The 27,500-nt window shown below is 36.7% G+C and overlaps 1 protein-coding gene across 1 annotated transcript in view; it reads left to right on the top strand.

The window, feature by feature from the left end:
- The window catches only part of LOC128656894 (L-gulonolactone oxidase-like), a 269,317-nt gene that overhangs the window by 18,786 nt on the left and 223,031 nt on the right, over positions 1-27,500 (top strand). The window contains exon 4 of the mRNA XM_053711063.1: positions 5,550-5,644. Coding sequence (XP_053567038.1) covers positions 5,550-5,644 — 95 coding nt within the window. The remainder of the gene's footprint in view (positions 1-5,549; positions 5,645-27,500) is intronic.

The raw sequence follows: 27,500 nt of genomic DNA, 5'->3' as shown, positions 1-27,500 counted from the left end.
AATCACTGCGTGTGTTATCTGCTAAATTCACTTTCTGCTTTCACTACCTGCCATAAATGCAATAGAGATTTTCATAGTAATACAATTTTGCACCATTCATTTTAATGTAATTTTTAGCCATACTCATATAGAACACATATATGATACAATTTTACTACAAAATCAAATCTATTTTATTTTGCTCTGCTTTCCTGTTTTATTTATGTTTTTACAGAATAGAAGCACTTGTGTTTTCCCCAAAACCCATTAAATGTAAATGGTCATGAACACTTCAACGAATGAATGCAAAACAATATCACTGACAATGCATGAATACATGTTCCCATTTTAATGATACAATTGGCAGAGAGCTTGTGAACCAGGTTTAATGCTATTTATTTATTTGTTTGCTGAAATCAGAAAATAGGATAATATTTCTAGAGCAGTTTATTTTCTTATTTAACCCCTTCTTACCCTATGTATTTGAACGTATACTAAAATTAAAACATATACAGACAATTCCACAGGGGTCTGATTATCCACTAAACTCGAAATGTAATTCCACATATACTTAAAGGGACAGTCAACACTAAAATTATAATAGTTTAAAAAGTTAGATATTGCTTTTACTACCCATTCCCCAGCTTTGCACAGCCAACTTTGTTATATTAATATACTTTATAACATTTAAATCTCTAAATGTCTGTCTGTTTCTAAGCCACTATAGACAGCCTCTTATCACATGCTTTTTTATTAGCTTTTCAAAACAAGAGAATGCTAGTTCATGTGGGCCATATAGATAACATTGTGCTCTCTCCAGTGGGTTCTGCACAACACAGCTAAAATGCAAGTCAATAGATAAATAAAAGTCATGTGATCAGGGGTGCAGTCTGCAGAGGCTTAGATACAGGGTAATCACGGAGGTAAAAAGTATATTAATATAACAGTGTTGGTTATGCAAAACTGGGGAATGGGTAATAAAGGGATTATCTATCTTTTTAAACAATAAAACCTTTTGAGTTGACTGTCCCTTTAAAATTAATTTTGATGTTTGATTTTGTGTGTGTGTGAATAAATGTGTATTTATATGGTCTGAGGAAGGGGCGAAAACCCTGAAACATCACTTGTTTTATATGGAATAAACATTTCTAAAAAAAAACAGTAAGTGCAAGCCGTTTTGCTGTATATATATATACACAGCAAAACGGCTTGCACTTACTGTTATAATATATATATAAATATAAATATATATATATATATATATATATAGATATACAATATTTATATATATCTTGTATCTAATAATATATAAGGACTTTAGTGTTCCGTTGAAGTCTTTACAATCACATTCTTACGAACCCTTTATATTTTAATTTGTGGTTCTGGTTTCCGTAAACTGCTAGCTTGTCCTGTAATGTGTTGATCTAGTCTTGAATTGTTTAATTAATCATGTTCAGCTGGCATAGTTGGAGATAAAATTTGAGGTGGAAGAAGATCAAATAAATTAGCTTTTCTCTGGCCGCCTGCGAGCGTCATTTTAAGTCTTTGATCTCAGCCATCTGTAGTATGTTACACAAGTTACATTAGGCGGTAACAAGATGCATGCAAAAGCTCCAACAAATGTCTCATTTTTATTGTTAAAGGGACAGTCAAGTCCAAAAGAAAACTTTCATGTTTCAAATAGGGCATGTCATTTTAAACAACTTTCCAATTTACTTTTATCACCAATTTTGCTTTGTTCTTTTGGTATTCTTAGTTGAAAGCTAGACCTAGGAAGGCTCATATGATAATATCTAAGCCTTTGAAGGCCGCCTCTAATCACATGCTTTTTCATTTGCTTTTCACAACAGGGGAGAGCTAGTTCAGGTAAACCCTATAGATAACATTGTGAGCACGCCCGTGGATTGTGGCAGACACTGCACTAATTGACTAAAATGAAAGTCAATAGATAATAAATAAAATGTCATGTGATCAGGGGGCTGTCAGAAGATGCTTAGATACAAGTTAATTACAGTGGTAAAAAGTATATTAATATAACTGTGTTGTTTATGCAAAACTGGGGTATGGGTAATAAAGGGATTATCTATCTTTTAAAACAACAATTCTAGTGTTTACTGTCCCTTTAAAGGGATACAACACATTGGTCCAGATTACAAGTAGAGCATTAGCTTTCGCTAGAGGGCTAATTGCATTACAAATAAACTTTTTGTGCACATCGGGTTGCGCTGGTATTAAGAGTTGAAAGTGCAAAGTTATCGCTCTCGTGCTAACCTGACGCATGCAAAAAAACAAACTAACAATATCACATGTGTGAAAACCTTTTTTCCCTAGCAAAAAATCTGGGGGGAAAAACTAACACCCTACTTGTGCGCAAACGGCAAACCCGATCACATTTTTTCATGTGCGCTAACCTGACAATATGAATATGAATATTTCCCATTCCAATGTTCTTCACATAGCAGAATATGTTCTATTTATTCATAAATACATATTTCTATATATATCAATTGTTTTTTTGCTACAATATATATATATATATATATATATATATATATATATATATATATATATTTATATAGATGATTATATATAGGTATAGATATATACAGCTATATATAGCAATATCTATTTAGAAATACTTAAAACATATTCTGCTATGTGCAGAAAATTGGATTATGAAATATTTACAGAAAATACGCACTATAACAGTTTAATAAATATGAATTTATGATTTTACATGTTTTCATCTACTTTACTACAAAGGGCTCCAATGCACTTCTATATATGTCTATGTGTACATATATAGTTATGTGTTAATATGTGTATATACATCTGTAAATATATATATATATATTCATACAAATACATATTTAGATATGTATGTGTATGTATGTTTATGTAAAAGCCCTTTGCCTCATATCTTTGAGCCCTTATACATTTTTTTGCAATATTTTTAGAAATAATTATTATTATTATATTATATTAATATATTAATTTATTAGTTGGTGTTATTATGAGTGTAACTGTACTTTGTAATGTATTTTTTACCCTTTTTTGATTTGCGTAACAGTTAACCACAGCTCTAAAGACGCGGTAATCATTCTAGCGTAAATCATGATTGTGCTCAAGCGATCACGTTTACTTTCAACTTGTAATACCAGTGCAATTTAACCTGTGCGTAAATAATTGCGCTCCACTCATAATCTGGCCCATAGTGGTTTATTTGTTGTATGTTTCTATGTACGCAAAATCCTTTCTCATTATAGCTCTCACAAAAGTCATGTGATACAAGGGAATTGTGCACAGGAGTCCCCAGGAAATAAGCTCTTCATTCCTGATTGCAATGCTTTTTCTCATCTTTAATGGCACTTGTACATGTAAATCAAGGGTAGAAAGGTCAAAAGTGAAAAGTTGCTCCTGGAGGCAGAGCCTTGCAGAAGGGAATGAAGAGCTTATTTCCTGGGGACTCCTGTGCACAATTCCCTTGTATCACATGACTTTTTTTGCAGAAGGGAGCTTTGACTGGGGAGGAAGAGGCCCTATGATTGGGGGAGAAAGAAGAAAGGGTGGAGCTTGAGACAAGGGTATTTAGAGGAGGGCTGAGCGGGAAAAACAGCAGTTTGTTGTTAAAAAAATGGTGGAAGCATCTCCCTCCCACCCGTTCCTATTTTGTTTGTTTTTTATTATTTTATGGTTTTTTTTGTCGCAGTTGGTTGGCGGGGGTGCTAGTTCTTGCAATTACAGTAGGTTATAGCCAATTGTTAGTGTGGCGGAACTTTGCATTCCCATGGGGTGGAATTCAATTTGGGGTCTCTAAGGGCAAGGGGTTCCTTAGAGACTGATGTTGATTATCGTTGATGGGCTCAATCACTTGCACGGTTTGGTCCAGTGGAATGACGGCCATATAAAAAAATAATAAATTGAACTAGCACCGCTAGCAATATTTGCACTGTTATTTATCAAAGTTATTTAAGGTTTGCACCAATAACTAAGTCTTATGTCATTATTCATGGGGCTTTGGGGTTGTTTGAAAAGGGGTAGATATTTGTGTTTTGAAGGTGCCGGAACTTGATGACGTAACAGGTCATGTGCGTGGGTGCGTTTCAATTTTAAATAAAAGCATTTTTGCAATGTACTTTGATTAGCAAATTACTTCTAGTAAAAGTTATTACTGTTTTTGTTAAAGAAGCAGCAGTGCACTACTGGGAGCTAGTTAATGCACTGGGTGAATCAATAACATGAACTATATATGTGCAGCCACAAATCAGCAGCTCCTGAGCCTACCTAGGTATCCTTTTCAACAAAGGATATCAAGAGAACAAAACAAATTAGATAATAGAAGTAAACATCAAAGTTATTTAACCCTTTAAGGACACAGCTTTCAGTTTGTTCAATTGTTTTATGACAGAAAAATTCCGTCATATGTCCTTAAGAGGTTAAAACCACATTCTGTAACAGAATCATGAAAGAAAATATTTGGGTTTCATGTCCCTTTAAGCTCAGAGAGATGGCAGTGGCGTGTATTGTGCCTGTGAAGATGCAGTTTGTGTCACACAAGGCACAGGTGTATTGTTTGAATACTGGTGCACGGGTCCTCAGAGCATATGTGCGTATGCCGCTTAAAAACAGTAATACCTTTTACTAGAAGTATTTTTGCTAAAGTATAATGCAAAAATGCTTCTATTTAAAGTTTAAATGCACCCACGAACATTTAAGTTTTGACTTTTCTATCACTTTAAAGGGACAAAAAAAAAGGGTCCAAAATCTCTAAAGCTCTCTGCTTAGGAAAGATTCCTGAAAAGATCCGTCAGTGCTACAAAGTCATGGATTAAGTCACTGTCGATAAGGGAACGTACATTATTTCTTTCTGGGTGTGTGTAACATTTATATTACAATTTAGGGCTCTATAAGATAAGCACTTTGAAGTAACATTACTCACACGTTTGCATTTTCTGTATGAAAAATATGTAGAAAACTGCTCATTTAAATTAAATATAAAAATAATAAATAATTAAAAAAGCATTAAAAAAAACTATAATGTTTTCATTTAAATGCAACAAAGACAAAAATTAGTTATGCGTCCCTTTAAGATAACTTTTTTTAAATACATAACAGAAAATGGCCCTTTATTTCCGTGGAACCTTCATTATTTTATAGACAGCAGTGGTTTTGCTTTCATGGTCAGTGATTTAAACGTCTTCTGGCTTTTACTTCTAGAAATTAATTCTCAATTATGCAAATTCAATATTTTTATAGATATGAGATTTAATTTACTGTTTCATAAGACGGCCAATGGACCAAGGTATGAAATATGATAAACCCCTTGACACATTTAAGGCACATCAAACATATTTTCTTTTTTGATTAATATTTCTTGTTGACTGCTTCAATAGCTATTCCTACGGGACCAGAAATAGAAGAGAAATTATCCTGATTTATTGCCTGCCAGGGGTAGCTGGGATGCATGACCTGGAAATATTTTTTAGCCTTATTTTACATTCAAAGGGTTAAAATCCACACACGTTGTTACATAAACCATGATGTAATTATTCTTGATTTATTTATTCTAGGTGGATAAAGAAAAGAAGCAAGTGACAGTGGAAGCTGGCATTCTCCTGGCTGATTTGAATAACGAGTTAACCAAGTGTGGCCTTGCTCTGTCAAAGTAAGTCTTTTTTAATGAATTTCAGTTCTTTAGAAAGACACTCAGCTGTCACAGGTTACTTTAAGCATTTACAAGCATATTTCAAATATAGTTTTTTTATTTTTTTTTGTCTGTTATTTTCATACTGAATATAGAGCTACCAACTGAATTCCTTTTTTAACAGATTTTAACCTTCTATCACCCTTTAATAAGGTTGGACAAGTGTTTGTGGGGGTCAGAAAAGGTTAAAAGTATGCTGGGGCTGTAGTATTGTGAAGTACGTTTGGCTCAGCAGAACTGAAAAAGAGACTTCTTTATCCTTTTCTTTAAAAGCCATGATTGGAAACACATTCATCCGCTGAGTGTTGATATTCAGTCACTGATTGGTTGGACTTCTCTAGGGGCTAAACTATCATTGCAAGGGCACCAGGGCCCAAGTTCTGGTCAGGCTGATAGCAGTCAGTCTATACATAGGTGTGTGCAGAATGTGTACAATCTTAAAGGGACACTAAACCTATTTTTTTTTCTGTCATGATTCAGATAGAGCATGCAATACTTAGCAACTTTCTAATTTACTCCTATTATCAATTTTTCTTTGTTCTCTTGCTATCTTTATTTGAAAAAGCAGCCAGCCCATTTTTGGTGGCTACATTTAGCTATCCAATCAGTAAGCGCTACCCAGGTGCTGAATCAAAAATGTGCCGGCTCCTAAACTTCGATTCCTGCTTTTCAAATAAAGATAGCAAAGGAACAAAGAAAAATTGATAATGGGAGTAATTGGAAAGTTACCTCAAATTGCATGCTCTATCTGAATCATGAAAGAAAAAATTTGGGTTTAGTATCCCTTTAATATAGGTGAGCCTTTTATAAGTGCTTGTCTATCTATCTATCTATCTATCTATCTATCTATCTATCTATCTATCTATCATCTATTTATCTATCTATCATCTATCTATCTAGTCTGTCTATCCTCAAATGTATTATATACAGCAGCATGAATACAATTACTGTTGCTTAATACTGAGTTAAATGCAAAAAAAAAACAGCTAGTCATTCATAGCGCTATAATTGAAAAGATTTATTCAAACACAAGTGCTTGGTTTTAAAAACAGCAGCAAGTAGAGAGAATGTCTGACGTGTTTCGGCCTGCAAGCCTTACTCATAGACATAGTTCTAACCTAGGGCTGCCATTTCGGCCATGTTTCCCTGGACACTTATGAGTTACACATGCTGCAGGGTGTGCAGGGAGGAACATTTATTGTACTGTTCATCAGCACTATTCATGTTATATCCAGAAGCACAATACATGTTCCGCCCTGCTTACCCTGCAACATGTGTAACTCATAAGTGTCCAGGGAAACATGGCCGAGGTGGCAACCCTATTCTAACCATATCCTCATAATGTATAAATAGCCCAACAGCTAATTTCATGGCTTAAAGAGACAGTGGCCTATTAACTCATTGTGTGTACTGCATGACATATTGGAGTATGATAAATACAGCTGAGCAATACAAAATCAGATCATTACTAACAACAATATTTAAACAGTCAAGTTAACACTCTGTACTTTATATAAATAAAAAGAGAGAAGCGCTCAACCTGGGAACGAACAATAGCATAATAGCTTGTTCTATGGCTAGTTACCACCCAAGAAGCAGCCTCTTTTTGATCAACATGTGCCTTTCACAGAGAAGAACTTTCCTGTAGCATATCAGTCTGATCCTGACTTAACAGTACAGTCCAGCCCCGAAATACCAGGCAATCCCTCTTTAAACGAGAGAACTAGTGAAACCCCAGACGTACGTTTCGGCCTATTGTGGGCCTCGTCAGTTTAATGTATTAATACAAACACAATTGAATAATATAGTTCTAACAATGTGATTCTATAGTAAATGTTAACTCTGAGAGATTTGGTTCAAACTATAAGAAACAACTATTTATTTATGGCAGCTTGTGCCGCATATGTGCTCACCTAAGTAGAAATTTAAAGGGTATATACATTTGTTTCATTATATGCTTCTAGAGAGACTAGGTGACTTAATATTTGGTCCATGCGTGATACTGAGTTACCTTTAGGGAGCCCAAAACATTTTTGCACAAGGGGTTTACTATTGGGTAGGTCCACTAATGGTTTAATTAACAGAGCGTATATGCTAATTAGTGCCGGGTAAACTTTAAGATCACGTCCTGTATAACAGGAGCTGATCTTAAACAGATAAAATGTATATATAACAGATAAAATGTTCAGGTTTCAAAAATATTCTTCTTCTTTTGATTTTTCTCCCAAACATGTAATAATGTGTAAACCACTTGAAGGTCATAACCAAACATACAATGGGTTTGATTAAGCTCCCAGACTGTACTGTACCTACTCCTGCCCTAGACTGACGTGACCCCTTACTATCCAGTCATACATCTAGACTTCTAACTATGCATTTGACTGCCCTGATTCTCCCTCTGGTTGCAGTTCCTCAAACAGGTTTCCTAAATGTAAAATTGTATATGCAATATTGTGGTATTATAGATCCATATTTATCAATTCCAGCAAGGATCCCTAACAGGCCAGATTTAAAGGATTTGCCTACCTGAGCACTGCTCGGACAGTTTTAATGATATTATAGTTATTGAGCTAATGAACAACCTTAGGATGGAAATACTTACACATCTGCTCTCTTAGCGTCCCATGAGGATTGGAATTGAGAAAGAAGATTTTTAGCAGTTATTTACAAAAACAGATTTTAAATACAATAGCTTATGCTTACATGAAACTTAGTTTAATAATACCAAAAAGAAAAGAAAAACACACTATTTAGGCACACACTGGTTAATGCTAAATAGCAGGGCAAATTGTGCATGTAGGAGTGTGTTTGCTGAGGTATGTCTGAATAATCTGTGTGCACTTTAAAGGGATACTAAACCAAATTTTTTTCTTTAATGATTCAGATCAAGCATGATATTTTAAGTAACTTTCTAATTTACTCCTATTATCAATTTTTCTTTGTTCTCTTGCTATCTTTATTTAAAAAGCAGGAATATAAAGTTTAGGAGCCGACCCATTTTAGGCTCAGCACCCTGGGTAGTGTTTGCTTATTGGTGGCTACATTTAGCAAACCAATAAGCAAGGATAACCCAGGTTCTGAACCAAAAATGGGCCGGCTCCTAAACTTTACTTTTCTGATTTTTAAATAAAGATAGCAAGAGAACAAAGACAATTTGATAATAGGAGTAAAATAGAAAGTTGCTTAAAATTGCATGCTCTATCTGAATGATTAAAGAAAAAATTTGGGTTTAGTGTCCCTTTAATTTTGTTATATTTTGATCACACTAGTATCCATCCGGAGTAAGACTGTAGCCCTTAACCTTTTTGTGACAATAATTGTGGTAATTGATTCTGTCAGAGTATATATGTGTTAAGCCCAAACTAATCATAGTGGTAATTACTATAGGGATCTTTTTTTCTTTGTAGAGTGCGCTACAATCGGCTCTCAGTTGTAGATCAGTTACCCCTTTGAAGTGGACTAGAGTGTTAGTGAATTTTGAAATTTGATCCACTTGTATGAAATATTCATTAATATTCTCAGGCACCTCAGCAGTCCTGAGTTGTTTTTTTACTATAAACTTTTAAATGTTTTTAATGAGGGTATTTGTATGCCCAGTTTTATAATCTGCATTAATTAAACGTTCATTTTTATTTTTTTCTCTTTTTGTGGTCTCATCTATATGTACAATTTGCACTGCTATTTAGCATTAACAAGTGTGTGCCTAAAAGGGGGTTTGTTATTTCTTTCTTTTTGGTAATATTAACTCTTTATATACACCAGGCACCCCCACTTGTCTCATTTGCAGTGTATGAATAAGACAATTTTGGTTTGAATTGATACTGATATAGGACTATTTTCTTGAACTCAGGACCTCTTTTTTTCTGTGTTATTTAAAGGGATAAACCAAATTATATTTAACTAATAATGTAATAGACACTACTATAAAGAATAATATGCACAGATACTGATCTAAAAATCCAGTATAAAACCGTTTAGAAACTTACTTAGAAGCTCACAGTTTAGCAATATTGAAAAGGAAGATGAAACACCCACTACAAGTTAGTTTTATAGCAAAAAAAGCAGACCCCCTCCTTCCTCTGCATATGAAAAGACGCTTTACACAATCAGGAGCAAGCTGGAGTAGGTATACGTCGGTATTCTCCTAAAACTTTGGGGCTTGGTTAGGAGTCTGAAAATCAGTGCAATGTTATTTAAAAATAAGCAAAACTATACTTTTTTTTTTTACAAAAAAGCTGTATAGGCTATATAAATGGATCATCTACATAACATTTATGTAAAGAAAAATCAAATCTAGTGTATGATGTCCCTTTAATGAAACTTAATTTACCTGATCTCTATCCACGCTAGCTTTTTGTGTTCAGTATCTCGATGAGAATGAACTACTCCACTCACTGAAAGCCAAATACAGCTGTTCTGCTGTCAGATGCCAAGACAATGTGAGCTATTTTATCAGACTAAGGGGCCTATTTAACAAATGTCACTCTGTCTGACATGATCCGATCAGTGGATCATGTCCGACCGATATCGCTGAATGCGGAGAGCAATACGCTCTCCACATTTAGCATTGCACCAGCAGCTCTTGTGAACAGCTGATGCAACGCCACCCCCTGCAGATTCGCGGCCAATTGGCTGCTAGCAGGAGGTGTCAATCAACCAGCTCGTATTGGATCGGGTTGATTTCACGCAATTTCTGCCCGCCTCCTTAGAGCAGGCGGACAGGTTATGAAGAAGCGCTCTTTAGACCGCTGCTTCATAACTGGTGTTTCTGGCGAGTCTGAAGGCTCGCCAGAAACACGGCCATACGGAGCTTGATAAATGGGCCACAATGGGTTGAGCTAGAAACTGGCTGTTCTTAAAAATATATTTTATTTTTTAACAGGATGCTCTTAAAGCTAAGTTTGATTTTATCTGCCTACTTTCCTACCTCAAATTGCATAATGTTCTAATCTAAACCAAGGACGTATCTTGCAGTACTTTAGCTAGGACATAATGTCAGCCCGTGGATATGTTTTGTACATTGTTGCATATTGTTTTGGTGAAATATCTGGAAGTGATTCCTCTTTACCTCTTCCCCTTTGCAATGCACAAACTTGTCTCAATTTGACTCATTTCTACAGCTGACAGTTGTTGAAGAATAGCTTGCATTATTACATGGCATTGCTTATTTCTGTCTTTTAAGGGTATACATATATTTCTGGGTGTGCAAAAAAAATAGTTGAACGTCACATGGGTCTAGATTACAAGTATAGACTAATATTACAAGATAAAAGGAATGTTTTAGCATCTGAGTTATAGTCTTGAGTGTGTTAACATCTGGATAATGGATAACAAGGGGCGCTAAATCCCTCACATAATAGACTTATTTGGGACGTGCTGAACAACTCATATCGGCTACCACCAACCTGAGCTCAAGTAGTGTAGTTCTTTACTTTTGTACCATGGTTTAATATTGAAATATAAGTTAAAGACACTGCACACCTACATACATACATAAGCATGCACATATACACATACATACACAAAAGTGAGTACACCCCTCACATTTTTGAAAATATTTTATTTAGTGTGACAACACTGAAGAAATAACACTTTGCTACAATGTAAAGTAGTGAGTGCACAGCCTGTATAACATTGTAACTTTGCTGTCCCCTCAAAATAACTCAACACACAGCCGTTAATGTCTAAACCGTTGGCAACAAAAGTGAGTATACCAGTAAGTGGAAATGACCAAATTGGGCCCAATTAGCCATTTTCCCTCCCTGGTGTCATGTGACTCGTTAGTGTTACAAGGTCTCAGGTGTGAATGGGGAGCAGGTGTGTTAAATTTTGTGTTATCGCTCTCACACTCTCTCATATTGGTCACTGGAAGTTCAATATGGCACCTCATGGCAAATAACTATCTGAGGATCTGAAAAAAAGAATTGTTGCTCTACATTAAGATGGTCTAGGCTATAAGAAGATCGCCAAGACTCTGAAAGTGAGCTGCAGCATGGTGGGCAAGACCATGCAGCGGTTTCACAGGGCAGGTTCCACTCAGAACAGGCCTCGCCATGGTCGACCAAAGAAGTTGAGTGCACAAGCTCAGCGTCATATCCAGAGGTTGTCTTTGGGAAATAGATGTAATTGTGCTGCCAGAATTGCTGCAGAGGATGAAGTGGTGGGGGGTCAGCCTGTCAGTGCTCAGACCATATGCCGCACACTGTATCAAATTGGTCTGCATGGCTGTCGTCCCAGAAGGAAGCCTCTTCTAAAGATGATGCACAAGAAAGCCAGCTGTTTGCTGAAGAGTGTCATGGTCTGGGCCTGCATGAGTGCTGCTGGCACTGGGGAGCTACAGTTCATTGAGGGAACCATGAATGCCAACATGTACTGTGACATACTGAAGCAGAGCATGACCCCCCCCCTTCAGAGACTGGGCCCGCAGGGCAATATTCCAACATGATAACGACCCCAAACACACCTCCAAGATGACCACTGTCTTGCTAAAGAAGCTGAGGGTAAAGGTGATGGACTGGCCAAGCATGTCTCCAGACCTAAACCCTATTTAGCATCTGTGGGGCATTCTCAAATGGAAGGTGGGGGTGCGCAAAATCTCTCACATCCATTAGCTCCGTGATGTCATCATGGAGGAGTGGAAGAGGACTCCAGTGACAACCTGTGAAGCTTTGGTAAACTCCATACCCAAGAGGGTTAAGGCAGTGCTGGAAAATAATAGTAGACACAAAACATATTGACACTTTGGGCCTAATTTAGACATTTCCACTGTGGGGTGTACTCACTTTAGTTGTCAACGGTTTAGACATTAATGGCTGTTTGTTGAGTTATTTACTTTATTTGACATGCAATATGCATAAATATAACAGAAATATGTTATTTTAATACATTTTGTTGTGCATATTTTCAGTTTGTATTTAATTTAAAAAAGTTTAAAATGAATTTATATTATAAAATGTACTTATTTACAATGGTGTTCTTGTTGAAGAGATACCCAGGTGGGTGTATAGAGCACTACATAGCATGAAATAGCGCTGTCATTTAGTACTCTTGCTAATGGATAACAGTCTTACAAAACTGTTGCCATATAGTGCTCAAGACACGTGCACGCTCCTGAGTTCACATCCCTGCTTTGCAACAAATGATAACAAGAGTAATAAGACAGATAATGGAAGTTAATTAGAAAGTTATTTAAAATGTCATGCTGTATCTAAATCATGAATGAAAAAATGTGTGTTTCCTGTCCCTTTAAGAGTTTTCAGATCTCTATAAGTGCAAAATATTTTAGCCCAGCTTTTGTTGCACTCAAGCGCAACACTTATCTCACCACTTGTAATATGAACATTAATAGCGTTTCCTGTGCGTTCCATTAATAGGTTAACCTTTTTTACCATCCAACTTGCTCCACTTGTAATCTAGCTCATTGTGTTTAAGCCTCACTTATTGTTATATAGAGGTATGTGTGTATATGTGTATTCATACATTAAAAAGTATAGTACATGAAACCCAAAAATATTATTTTAGGAATCAAATAGAAAATATAATTTTAAACAACATTAAAATTTACTTATATTATTTAATTTGCTTCATTCTTCAGATATCCTTTGCTGAAGAAATAGAAAAGCACATGGGTGAGCCTATCATACGAGCAATCTTTGTGCAGCCACCAATCAGCAGCTACTGAGCTTATTTATATATGCTTTTCAACAAAGCATAATAAAGAGAATGAAGCAGATTATGTAATTGAAGTAAATTGGAAAGCTTGTTTAAATTGCATGCTTTTTCTAAATCATGAAAGAAAAAAATTGGATTTCATGTCCCTTTAATTTAATTTTTCTTCTTTTTTTGATATTTGTAATAATGTTAGGTTTATATATCGCCACTCATAGCCTAGAGGTGAAAATTAAATGTATGATATAATAATGAACCAATAACAATAATTATAAGTATGTGCAATAAATAAATGAATAACAAACTCATGCTGTGGTAGTGTAAGCGTTATGTAATTAGACAATGTTTAGCATAATTACTAGCAAATTTATTTACCAATAAGATACTGCAATAGTAGCTTTCAGCCTCACATTAGTTATCATGACATTAATACGAATGCTCTCAGTATATTGCGTTTCATAGCATAAACTGCGTGTATGACTGTGAAGCAAACTGTGTATAGATAAGAAAGTGGGATTTAGAAATTAATCACTGGTTTAGAAGATATATGGCGCCCCATTGCATATGCGGCGTCGCCCGCAAAAGCTGGCAATGCCTTTTTTGTGCGGTTTTGGTATCCAATATACAGCGGCGCATATAAATGCGGCACGTATATTTCACCCGTCGCCTGCAATTTTTACTCCCATAAACTAACATGGGGCCGCATCGCAAATCAGTATCAAATATTCAGTGCAAGGATTTACGTGGCGAAAATGGAGAAATCTTACTTCATTTTCACCTAGCCATACTAAGGCAGCTGCAGCAGGCCTTGCTCTGAGTATGGGAGCACCGTAACTCCCGAAACTGCCTGCAAAAATAAACTAACACCTAACGCATGCACAATATCTATCTACCTGTCAACCGCCAACCCCCACCGCAATAACTAATAAACGGCGAGATTACGAGTCTTGCGTTAGCCTTAAAAAGCAGCGTTAAAAAGCAGGTCCCAACGCTGCTTTTTAATGCCCGCTGGTATTACGAGTCAAGCAGGTACAGGTGTACTGCTCACTTTTCTTCCACGACTCGAGCTTACCGCAAATCCCCTTACGTAAATTGCGTATCCTATCTTTTTAATGTGATTTGCCTAATGCCGGTATTACGAGTCTTGGAAGAAATGAGCGGTAGACCCTCTTCTGTCAAGACTCCTACCGCATTTAAAAGTCAGTTAGTTAGTTAACGCCGTATCATAAAACTCTTAACTAAAGTGCTACAAAGTACACTAACACCCATAAACTACCTATTAACCCCTAAACCGAGCCCCCCCCCCACATTGGAAACACTTTAATAAAGTTTTTAAACACTAATCTGCCGACCGGACATCGCCGCCACTTTAATAAATATATTAACCCCTAAACCGCCGCACTCCCGCCTCGCAAACACTATTAAAATTTTATTAACCCCTAATCTGCCGTCCCTAACATCGCCGACACCTACCACATATATTAACCCCTAATCTGCCGACCCCAAAGTTGCCGCAACTATATTAAATATATTAACCTCTAAACCTAAGTCTAACCCTAAGTCTAACCCCCCTAACTTAAATATAATTTAAATAAAACGAAATAAAATTTCTACAATTAAATTAATTAATCTTATTTAAAACTAAATACTTACCTATAAAATAATCCCTAAAATAGATACAATATAACTAATAGTTATATTTGTACCTATCTTAGGGTTTATTTTTATTTTACAGGCATCTTTGTATTTATTTTAACTAGGTACAATAGTTATTAAATAGTTATTAACTATTTAATAACTACCTAGCTAAAATAAAGACAATTTTACCTGTAAAATAAATCCTAACCTAAGTTACAATTACACCTAACACTACACTATCATTAAATTAATTACATAAACTAACTACAATTAACTACAATAAAATTAAATAAACTAAAGTACAAGTAAAACAACAAACACTAAATTACAAAAAATAAAAAATATTATTTTTTTAAAAATAATTACACCTACTCTAATCCCCCTAATAAAATAAAAAAGCCCCCCAAAATAATAAAAATCCCTACCCTATACTATATTACAAATAGCCATTAAAAGGGTCTTTTGCGGGGCATTGCCCCAAAGTAATCAGCTCTTTTACCTGTAAAATAAAATACAATACCCCCATCATTAAAACCCACCACCCACACACCCAACCCTACTCTAAAACCCACCCAATCCCCCCTTAATAAAACCTAACACTAACCCCTTGAAGATCACCCTACCAGCCGACGCGGAGCATCCTCTTCAAACGAAGTCCAAGCGAAGAATGAAGTTTCCTTTAAATGACGTCATCCAAGATGGCGTCCTTTGAATTCCGATTGGCTGTTAGGATTCGGAATTAAGGTAGGAAAAATCCTATTGGTTGATGCTAACATATACCCCGAATCTAAACACCCCTAATCTGCCGTCCCCTACACAGCTGCCACCTACATTATACTTGTTAACCCCTAATCTGCTGCCCCGCCACGGCCGCCACCTACATTATACTTATTAACCCCTAATCCACTGCCCCCTATACCGCCGCCACCTACTTTATACTTATTAACCCCTAATCTACCTCCCCCTATACCGCCGCCACCTACATTATACTTATTAACACCTAATCTGCCGCTCTGACATTGCCGACACCTACATAAAGTTATTAACCCCTATCCCGCCGCTCCCGGAGCCCACCGCAACTAAATACATGTATTAACCCCTAAACCCCTGGCCTCCCACATCACTAGCACTTACTAAACCTATTAACCCCTAAAACGCCAGCCCCCCATTTGGTGAAGACTTCTGCGGGCTTGGATGAAGACTTTGGCCGCTTGGATGAAGACTTCGGCCGGCTTCTTTGAGGATGGATGTCGGATCTTCAAAACTGTAAGTGGATCTTCAGGGGTTAGTGTTAGTTTTTGTATTTTTTATTTACAGGTAAAAGAGCTGATTTCTTTGGGGCAATGCCCCGCAAAAGGCCCTTTTAAAGGCTATTTGTAGTTTATTGTAGGCTAGGGGGGCTTTTTTTATTTTCATGGGGCTCTTAGATTAGGTGTAATTAGTTTAAATATTTGATAATTTCTTTTTTATTTTGTGTAACTTAGTGTTTGTTATTTTTTGTAACGTAGTTGTTAGTTTTTTGTAACTTTGTAATTTTTTATTGTAGATTTAAATTATTTGAGTAGGGTTAGGTGTTTAAATATATAATATAGTTAATTTAATTTGTAGTTTAATGTAATTTTAGTATAATAGGATAGATTAATTATTAGTTTAATATAGTTTAATGTCATTTTAGTATAATAGTTAGGGTAGATTAATTAATAGTTTAATATAGTTTAATGTAATTTTAGTATAATAGGGTAGGTTAATTAGTAGTTTAATATAGTTTAATTTAAATCTAAAAGTAAGTTTAAATGTATTATAAGATAGGGATGAGTTAATTTTTTAATATTAAGTTAGCAGGTTGTTTGGTTTAGGGGTTAATAGTTTAATTTAGTTTATGATGTGGGGGCTGGCGGTTTAGGGGTTAATAGGTTTAGTAAGTGGTAGTGATGTGGGAGGCCAGAGGTTTAGGGGTTAATACCTTTAGTTAGTTGCGGCGAGGTCCGTGAGCGGCGAGATAAGGGTTAATAACTTTATTAGAGTTGCGGTGGGCTCTGGGAGCAGTGGGATAGGGGTTAATAACTTTATTTAGTTGCGGCGGGGTCCAGGAGCAGCGGGATAGGGGTTAAACAGTTTAGTATAGTGGCAGTGTTTAGTGACAGTATACAAATAAAGCTGTGAAAAAGCCGAAGAGCAGCAAGATTGATGACTGTTAGTTAACAACAGCCCACTGCTCATCGCCCCATACTTGGTGCGCTGCTTTTTGACAGCTTTTTATATAAATATGGAGAGCGTATTCAGGTCCCCAGCCGAGATGTTAGGAGATGTCAGGCGAGCTTATTGGTGCCGTCGAATACAGAATAGTTGACGGCTTGATAAGAAGGCCTCATGGTCTAAAAAAATAAAACTTACTGGAGATTCTTGATAGTCTTAATATACCTTACAGAAGAGAAGAAAGAGAGATGATATGATCAAAATTATCAAAAGTTAACTAGTATATTAAGGTTTTTTTTTTTTATAAAAATGTGGCTGAAAGCATTTTAAAAAAATACACCACCAAAACAAGGGTTCTATTTGGATACTAATAGGAGCAGGAGTAATTTGCAGAAAAGTTGCGTTATAAAAAAGGATGGTTGATTCATGGAACTGAATATAGAGAAGACCATTAAATACAGTAGTATTGCATAATCCACAAATGCACAATAAAAAAAAACAATGCATTGGGGGCGTGTCCGGACCAGCATCTAAGATGGCCACTTTTATGGGAGCTCTTCACTTCAGGGATATAATTTGATAAAAAAACTCAATTCATATCACACTATCCAATGCTGATTTATGCCACATCTTACTAGGCTCATCTTCTTGTACAGAACGACACCTATATTGTATTCTTAGGAGCCACTGAGCCGGACAGCTAGTCCTCTCCATGCACCGCATGAAAGCTACTTTCTAACACCCATCCGGACGATTAAGCAAGCAGAGATTGTGCCACCGTCTCCGGACACGATACTTTCTACAACTATGGAGGACTTTGACAGTGCAGTGTTAGCCCTCTTCACTGCCCTTGAAAACAAAATGTCACGTCAATTTCATAGCCTACACGCCGTGTTGCGCTCTGCGCGCGAGGATATATCTACCTCAAACATGGCGGAGATGAAGGAGCAAGCTGATCGATGCACACCGCCTAAGAATGGGACACCTGCTTGTAACCTGTTGCATTTGCAGAGTTTTCCTGTTAGCTCTCCATACTCTGAACCGGAGGATGCGGCCGGTCTTTGGGGAGAGGGGGAGAGCAGATCATTAATCACCAAAAAGCACTCTGATGACGACAGGGAAAAGCAGGCCTCAGCCCGTATCTACAACGGACGGCACTGTCGGGACCCCTCAATACTTTATAGTATTCACTCGGGATGGCTAACAGACATCGGCAACAGACGGTCTAGCAGGAAACAAGGCATACCTTCTCTTCTCAGGATTACCCGACACCATACACCACCTGGCCCGCACCGGAGACCAACACAAGTACCGGACATTGACATTTGGCTCTCATCTGCTACATACGCAGCCTTTCCACAGCTTGTGGGTCTTAGGGTCTCCCGGCTCATTGAGTCTCATTATAAGGACGATCCCTCTCAGTGCAAGCCTCCCATCTGCTCCAGAAGAGGAGTCGGCTAGTTGCACAAGGCCTTGTACTTTGGGGAATATTTCAGCCAAGTACATATATCAGCGAGCTGTTTAGACATTTCATTGGGGACTACAGTTAAACTCTTTATTGCATACTCTTTTTCTTTAGGATACTTAAAGATCCAATACAGAAGAAGGTTGTATGTGGGATTATGCTAGTGCCCTAATAAGTTCCCCCCATGTACACATTGTCTCTATTTTTATATCCGTTAGAAGAGTACCTTGCTGGGGGCAAATGTTAGAGTTAAATATTTAGTGGTTTAGCCTTACCTTATTGATATATTTGTTGATACCGCTTGTATACCAATTGCATAAGCACCTTATTAATGTTAATCACTACGCTAAAGTTATTAGAGATATAGTAATATTTTATTGGTTTTTACACTGTTGCTGGTTGCACATCAGGCGGAAGAGTAACTTACTGGTAGTAGTTATTACACTATAGGTTTTAGGGATTTAGACCTATTTTTCTGATGATCATACTGTTGCCATTCTTATACTGATAGGAAGAGCACCTTTTTGAGGTATACTACTAGGTTAAAGTTAGTAGGGCCTTAGTCGCACCTCACTGATTCTCACACTACTGCTGTTCTCTGATTAGTTTCACACCCCAGTTATACTTAGAAACGTACCATGCTGGTGTTAAATGTTATGCTATAGTTTTAAGGAGCATAGATGTAGATGTGTTTAGCTAGCATTTTGGCTCGAACCTAGTATTTTTCCTAGGCTCCTCATAATCCCTCTTATACATAGGTATCATCCACCTTAATAACATCCCCCTTTGCTCATTTGGATTTTACAGCTATCATTTCACAGCTTTGATGACAAGAGACTAATTTCATCTCCCTTATTAATCACATAGTACCTAAGTAGTTTATAAATTACCTCTCCTCATCCAACTAGACATAGATAGCACAGTACAGCGAACAGCATCTTCCCCTACTCATTAACTCAGATTGCAAGGTAAGTTTACTCTTCACTTTTATATATCACCCAGATCCCACCACAGGGCACCTCAATCAGTTTATAGGTCTCCTTTTCTACATCCCAATAACCTGAACACATATCCTTGCTATACAGATCCCACCATAACTAATCCCAAGATCTTTATATTATCTAGTAATCTAGCTCTATGCTACTGTCTTAATAACTAATCTCCAGTCACTTTCTCCCTGGTTTACATAATGACCTTGTCATATACTATGCCCCCCTCATTTAGTTAATAAGATAGATAAAACCTAAGAGGGGCCCTAGACACTTTAGGAGGAATTTATGTTTTAGATGTCCCCCCGCCCACCCCATTAAATTTATAATTAGCTCAATAGAGCTCCCACTGAACTATATCACAGTGACAACACTATACCCCACAAACACCCGGACACATCCCCCCTTTTCCCTTTTTATTTTAACCAGAGCGGCTCTTGCCCGCTGAATCCCAAACCCCCCCCCCAAAAATGAAACCTAGATATTAACCCCCATCTTACCACAATACACTCGAATAGATAAACTACTCTATGGTTTACAAAGTAAGTTGGGGACTATCTTTATTTATATTAAGTTAAAGGTTATAAAAAGAGGTTTTTGTAATATATGTTCCAGTTAATTATCTCTACTTCACGCAAGCCTGAACCATATATATTGTGCATCTTATATTCTGTCTTCTCTGCCAGAATCTATATTCTCATTGCTAGAATTACTGCTTTGTTACTCTGCACTATTTGGGTCCCCACTCGAAGGTACTTAGTTTAGCTCTAGGTTCGACATGGCATTTATGACTACATTACTGGCACCTTATTGCTTTAGACAATCTACTTATTACATTAGAAAGGTAAAGATGTCTCTTTTTATTGATTTTTTTCTGTCAAATTTGATCTGTTTCTGGACATATGTATTATGGCTATGTTATTATCCAGTACCTCAATAAAAAATGTATAAAAAAAAACAAAAACAATGCATTAGCATTTGCTATGAATTTCAAATAATTCATGTGGTAGGGAATTTATGGCTAGATTTGGAGTTTGGCGGTAGCCGTCAAAACCAGCGTTAGAGGCTCCTAACGCTGGTTTTAGGCTACCGCCGGTATTTGGAGTCAGTCAGGAAAGGGTCTAACGCTCACTTTTCAGCCGCGACTTTTCCATACCGCAGATCCCCTTACGTCAATTGCATATCCTATCTTTTCAATGGGATCTTCCTAACTCCGGTATTTAGAGTCGTGTCTGAAGTGAGCATTAGAAATCTAACGACCAAACTCCAGCAGCAGAAAAAAGTCAGTAGTTAAGAGCTTTCTGGGATAACGCCGGTTCATAAAGCTCTTAACTACTGTGCTCTAAAGTACACTAACACCCGTAAACTACCTATGTACCCCTAAACCGAGGTCCCCCCACATCGCCGCCACTCGATTAAATTTTTTTAACCCCTAATCTGCCGACCGCCACCTACGTTATCCTTATGTACCCCTAATCTGCTGCCCCTAACACCGCCGACCCCTATATTATATTTATTAACCCCTAATCTGCCCCCCACAACGTCGCCGCCAGCTACCTACACTTATTAACCCCTAATCTGCCGACCACAAAGCGCCGCCACCTACGTTATCCTTATGTACCCCTAATCTTCTGCCCCTAACACCGCTGACCCCTATATTATATTTATTAACCCCTAATCTGCCCCCCACAACGTCGCCGCCAGCTACCTACACTTATTAACCCCTAATCTGCCGACCGCAAAGCGCCGCCACCTACGTTATCCTTTTGTACCCCTAATCTGCTGCCCCTAACACCGCCGACCCCTATATTATATTTATTAACCCCTAATCTGCCCCCCACAACGTCGCCGCCACCTGCCTACACTTATTAACCCCTAATCTGCCGACTGGAGCTCACCGCTATTCTAATAAATTTTTTAACCCCTAAAGCTAATTCTAACCCTAACACCCCCCTAAGTTAAATATAATTTTATTCTAACGAAATAAATTAACTCTTATTAAATAACTTATTCCTATTTAAAGCTAAATACTTACCTGTAAAATAAACCCTAATATAGCTACAATATAAATTATAATTACATTGTAGCTATTTTAGGATTAATATTTATTTTACAGGCAACTTTGTAATTATTTTAACCAGGTACAATAGCTATTGAATAGTTAATAATAATAGTTACCTAGTTAAAATAATAACAAAATCACCTGTAAAATAAATCCTAACCTAAGTTACAATTAAACCTAACACTACACTATCAATAAATTAATTAAATAAAATACCTACAATTACCTACAATTAAACCTAACACTACACTATCTATAAATTAATTAAATACAATATCTACAAATAAATACAATTAAATAAACTAACTAAAGTACAAAAAATAAAAAAGAACTAAGTTACAAAAAATAAAAAAAATATTTACAAACATAAGAAAAATCTTACAACCATTTTAAACTAATTACACCTACTCTAAGCCCCCCAATAAAATAACAAAGACCCCCAGGATAAAAAAATGCCCTACCCTATTCTAAATTACTAAAGTTCAAAGCTCTTTTACCTTACCAGCCCTTAAAAGGGCCCTTTGCGGGGCATGCCCCAAAGAATTCAGCTCTTTTGCCTGTAAAAAAAAACATGCAATACCCCGCCCCAACATTACAACCCAATCTAACCCAAACCCCCCTTAAATAAACCTAACACTAAGCCCCTGAAGATCTTCCTACCTTATCTTCACCTCACCGGGTATCACAGATCGGTCCTCCGAAGTCTTGATCCAAGCCCAAGCGGGGGGCTGAAGAGTGATGTCCATCCTCGGTGATGTCCATCTTAACTATTTAATAGCTATTGTACCTGGTTAAAATAATTACAAAGTTGCCTGTAAAATAAATATTAATCCTAAAATAGCTACAATGTAATTATTCGTTTTATTGTAGCTATATTAGGGTTTATTTTACAGGTAAGTATTTATCTTTAAATAGGAATAATTTATTTAATAAGAGTTAATTAATTTCGTTAGATTTAAATTATATTTAATTTAGGGGGGTGTTAGTGTTAGGGTTAGACTTAGCTTTAGGGGTTAATACATTTATTAGAATAGCGGTGAGCTCAAGTCGGCAGATTAGGGGTTAATGTTTGAAGTTAGGTGTCGGCGATGTTAGGGAGGGCAGATTAGGGGTTAATACTATTTATTATAGGGTTAGTGAGGCGGATTAGGGGTTAATAACTTTATTATAATAGCGGTGCGGTCCGCTCGGCAGATTAGGGGTTAATAAGTGGGTCGGCGGTGTTAGGGCAGCAGATTAGGGGTACATAGGGATAATGTAAGTAGCGGCGGTTTACGGAGCGGCAGATTAGGGGTTAATAATAATATGCAGGGGTCAGCGATAGCGGGGGCAACAGAATAGGGGTTAATAAGTGTAAGGTTAGGGGTGTTTAGACTCGGGGTACATGTTAGGGTGTTAGGTGCAGACTTAGGAGGTGTTTCCCCATAGGAAACAATGGGGCTGCGTTAGGAGCTGAACGCAGCTTTTTTGCAGGTGTTTTTTTTCAGCTCAAACAGCTCCATTGATTTCTATGGGGGAATCGTGCACAAGCACGTTTTTGAAGCTGGCCGCGTCCGTAAGCAACTCTGGTATCGAGAGTTGCAGTGGCGTTAAATATGCCTGTACGCTCCCTTTTTGGAGCCTAACGCAGCCATTCTGTAGACTCTCAATACCAGAGTTATTTTAAAGGTACGGCCAGAAAAAAGCCAGCGTTAGCTACGCGGGTCTTTACCGACAAAACTCTAAATCTAGCCGCTAGTAAATTGATACATAATAGATACAAATATATCAATTAAAATGTTTCTATTTTGAATATTGCATAATCCGAATATTACTTTTAAAGAGAGCATTAGAAATAATATTACTAAACCTACTTTTTTCTTTCATGATTCAGATAGAGAATGCAATTTTAAGCAAATATCTAATTTACTCCTCAATTTCTCTTCATTTTCTTGCTATCTTTATTTGAAAAAGCAAGAATCTAAAGGTAAGGAGTGGGCCCATTTTTGGTTCAGCTGCCCTAGATAGCACTTGCTGATTGGTGGGTAGATTTAGCCACCAATCAACAAGCGCAACCCAGGCGCTAAGCCACAAATGGGCCGGCTTTTTAGCTTAGCTTCCTGCTTTTTCAAATAAAGATAGCTAGAGAACAAATTAAAATTGATAATAGGAGTAAATTATAAAGTTGTGTAGAATTGCATGCTCTATCTGAATCATGAAAGAAAAAAATTGGGTTTAGTATCCCTTTAAATAAATGTTAGAATGTTGTGCAAACATTCGACAAATGAATGTGTTAAAATTAGTTTCATTTTGCAAAACATTCGCCTATCCCTAATTACCAGTAGATGTTTTTCTGAAAAATAGAAATGATTGCTAAATTGTCTTGCCAGTTGTATCATGTGACAGCCATCAGCCAATCACAGACTCATATGTGTATACACTGGGAGCTTTTCAACATGCTCAGTAGGAGCTGGGGCCTCAGAAGTGTGGATATAAAAAGATTGTGAACAAACTGATACTGGAAGTAGATTGGAAAGTTGTGTAAAATTACATGCTCTGTCTGAATCATAAAAGGTTTCTTTTGACATTGGGGCCGATTTATGAAGCTCCGTAGGGAGCTGTAAGAAGACCGCTGCTCCTTAACTCTTCCGCAACCTCTGAGGTGGCGGGCAACAATCAGCCCAATCGGATATGATAGGGTTGATTGACACGCCCTCCTAGTAGCTGATTGGCCACTAATCTGCAGGGGGCGTCATTGCACAAGCTTTTTACTAGAAATGCTTGTGCAATGATAAATGCAGACAGCGTATGCTGTCGGCATTTATCGATGTGCGGCGGACATGATCCGCTAAAGCTCGCCCCATAGTGTTCTTTTAAAAAGGATATGAAACCCCCATTTTTAAAAAAATAAAAATAAATTGTGATTCAGACAGAGCAGACCATTTTAAAAAATGTTTCCAATTTACATCTATTATCAAATTTGCTTCGTTCCCATGATATTCTGTGTTAAAGAGATACCTAAGTAGGCATCTGGAGCTCTACAAGGCAGGAAATAGTGCCCTTGCAAATGGATAACATTCTTGCAAATCTACTCCAGAAATGGGCCGGCTCCTAAGCATATGCTTAGCTTATGCTTTTCAACAAATAATACCAAGTGAACAAAGTAAATAGGAAGTTGTTTAAAATCACATGCTCTATCAGAATCATGAAAGAAAATGTTGGGGTGTCTTATCCCTTTAAGGACAAATGCTGTTAAGGTAATTTAAGAATACCTATGCATAACAATAATACCCTGAGAATGAATTCCGTCGAAACCTCAATAGGAAATATAGAAAAACTTGGTTTTCTGTTTTTTTTTTTTTGTCTGGTGTCAAAATATATGTTTCTATGGCAACTCACATCTTAAAACCATGTGCTCCACCCAACCAGTTACCTACAGCCATTCTCTTCTAGTCAACTGCTTTTTCTATAATTGAATTACTCTTTTAAATGTTACTCGTATTATATGCAATTTCAAGACCACATTCCAGCAAAACGAACACCTGAAAGTTCACATTTTTAGCAAAGCTTATCCACTTTATTTATTTTCTTGTCTCTCAGCAACACTGTTCTCCATACTATCATCGGTATAATTGATACTTTAATTTTTTTTAAAACCATGTATGTTATAAAGTAAAGAAACATACGGCTAGATTACGAGTTGTGCGTTAAGGTAAAAAAGCAGTGTTAACATGTCCTAACACTGCTTTTTTATGCCCGCTGCTATTACGAGTCTTGCAGGGGCACCGCACACTTTGTTGGCCTTACCGCAAACCGACTTATGTAAAGTTCGTAAAGCCTTTTTTCTATGTGACTTGCATAGCGCTGGTATTACGAGTTTGGGCTGGGAGGCCAAAAAGTGAGCGGTACAGCCGACAAGATTTGTAACGCATTTTAAAGTCAGTAGTTATGAGTTTTACACTACAACGCCATAACATAAAACTCATAACTAAAGTGCTAAAAAGTACACTAACACCCATAAACTACCTATTAACCCCTAAACCGAGGCCCTCCCGCATCGCATATACTAAAATACATTTTTTAACCCCTAATCTGCCGCTCCGGACATCGCTGCAACCTACATTATATTTATTAACCCCTAATCTGCTGCCCCCAACATCGCCGACACCTACATTATATTTATTAACCCCTAAATCTAAGTCTAACCCTAACAGCCCCAAACAAATATAATTTAAATAAATCTAAATAAAATTAATATCATTACCTAAATTATTCCTATTTAAAACTAAATACTTACCTATAAAATAAACCCTAAGCTAGCTACAATATAACTAATAGTTACATTGTATCTAGTTTAGGGTTTATTTTTATTTTACAGGTAAGTTTTTATTTATTTTAACTAGGTAGAATAGTTACTGAATAGTTATCAACTATTTACTAACTACCTAGCTAAAATAAATACAAATTTACCTGTAAAATAAAACCTTACCTAAGTTACAATAACACCTAACCTTACACTATAATAAATTCCCTACATTAAATACAATTAAATAAATTAAATAAAATTAACTAAATTACAAAAGAAAACAAACACTAAATTACAGAAAATAAAAAACAAATTACAGATCTTTAAACTAATTACACCTAATCTAATAGCCCTATCAAAATAAAAAAGCCCCCCAAAATAAAAAAAACCCTAGCCTAAACTAAACTATCAATTGCCATTAAAAGGGCCTTTTGCGGGGCATTGCCCCAAAGAAATCAGCTCTTTTTCCTGTAAAAAAAAAATACAAACACCCCCCCAACAGTAAAACCCACCACCCACGCCGGATGTCTTGAAAATGGAGCCGCTCCGCGTCCGAAGGATGAAGATAGAAGATGCCGTCTGGGTGAAGACATTTGGAGGACCACTTCTGCCCGTCTGGAGGACCACTTCTGTCGGCTTTGTTGAGGACATCTTGCCGCTTAGATGAAGACTTCTCCCGGTAAGTGAATCTTCGGGGGTTAGTGTTAGGATTTTTTTAATGGTGTATTGGGTGGGTTTTATTTTTAGGTTAGGGCTTTGGGCAGCAATAGAGCTAAATGCCCTTTTCAGGGCAATGGGGAGCTTAGGTTTTTGTTAGTTAGGCTTTTATTTGGGGGGTTGATTGTGTGGATGGTGGGTTTTACTGTTGGAGGGGTGTTTGTATTTTTTTTTACAGGTAAAAGAGCTGATTTCTTCGGGGCAATGCCCCGCAAAAGGCCCTTTTAAGGGCTATTGATAGTTTAGTTTAGGCTAGGGTTTCTTTTTATTTTGGGGGGGCTTTTTTATTTTTATAGGGCTCTTAGATTAGGTGTAGTTAGTTTAAAGATCTTTAAATTTGTTTTTTATTTTCTGTAATTTAGTGTTTTTTTTTGTGATTTAGCTCATTTAATTTAATTTATTTAATATTATTTAATGTAGGGAATGTATTCAATTGTAGTGTAGTGTTAGGTGTTAGTGTAACTTAGCTTAGGTTTTATTTTATAGGTAAATTTGTATTTATTTTAGCTAGGTAGTTATTAAATAGTTAATAACTATTTAGTAACTATTCTACCTAGTTAAAATAAATACAAACTTGCCTGTAAAATAAAAATAAACCCTAAGCTAGCTACAATGTAACTATTAGTTATATTGTAGCTAGCTTAGGGTTTATTTTACAGGTAAGTATTTAGTTTTAAATAGGAATAATTTAGTCAATGATAGTAATTTTATTTATATTTATTTTAATTATATTTAAGTTAGGGGTTGTTAGGGTTAGGGTTAGACTTAGGTTTAGGTGTTAATAAATTTAGAATAGT

The sequence above is a fragment of the Bombina bombina genome, chromosome 4, assembly GCF_027579735.1.
Source record: "Bombina bombina isolate aBomBom1 chromosome 4, aBomBom1.pri, whole genome shotgun sequence".
In the NCBI taxonomy this organism is placed as follows: Eukaryota; Metazoa; Chordata; class Amphibia; order Anura; family Bombinatoridae; genus Bombina; species Bombina bombina.
The sequence above is the reverse complement of the archived record's forward strand: the minus strand, read 5'-3'. Positions and strand labels throughout refer to the sequence as shown.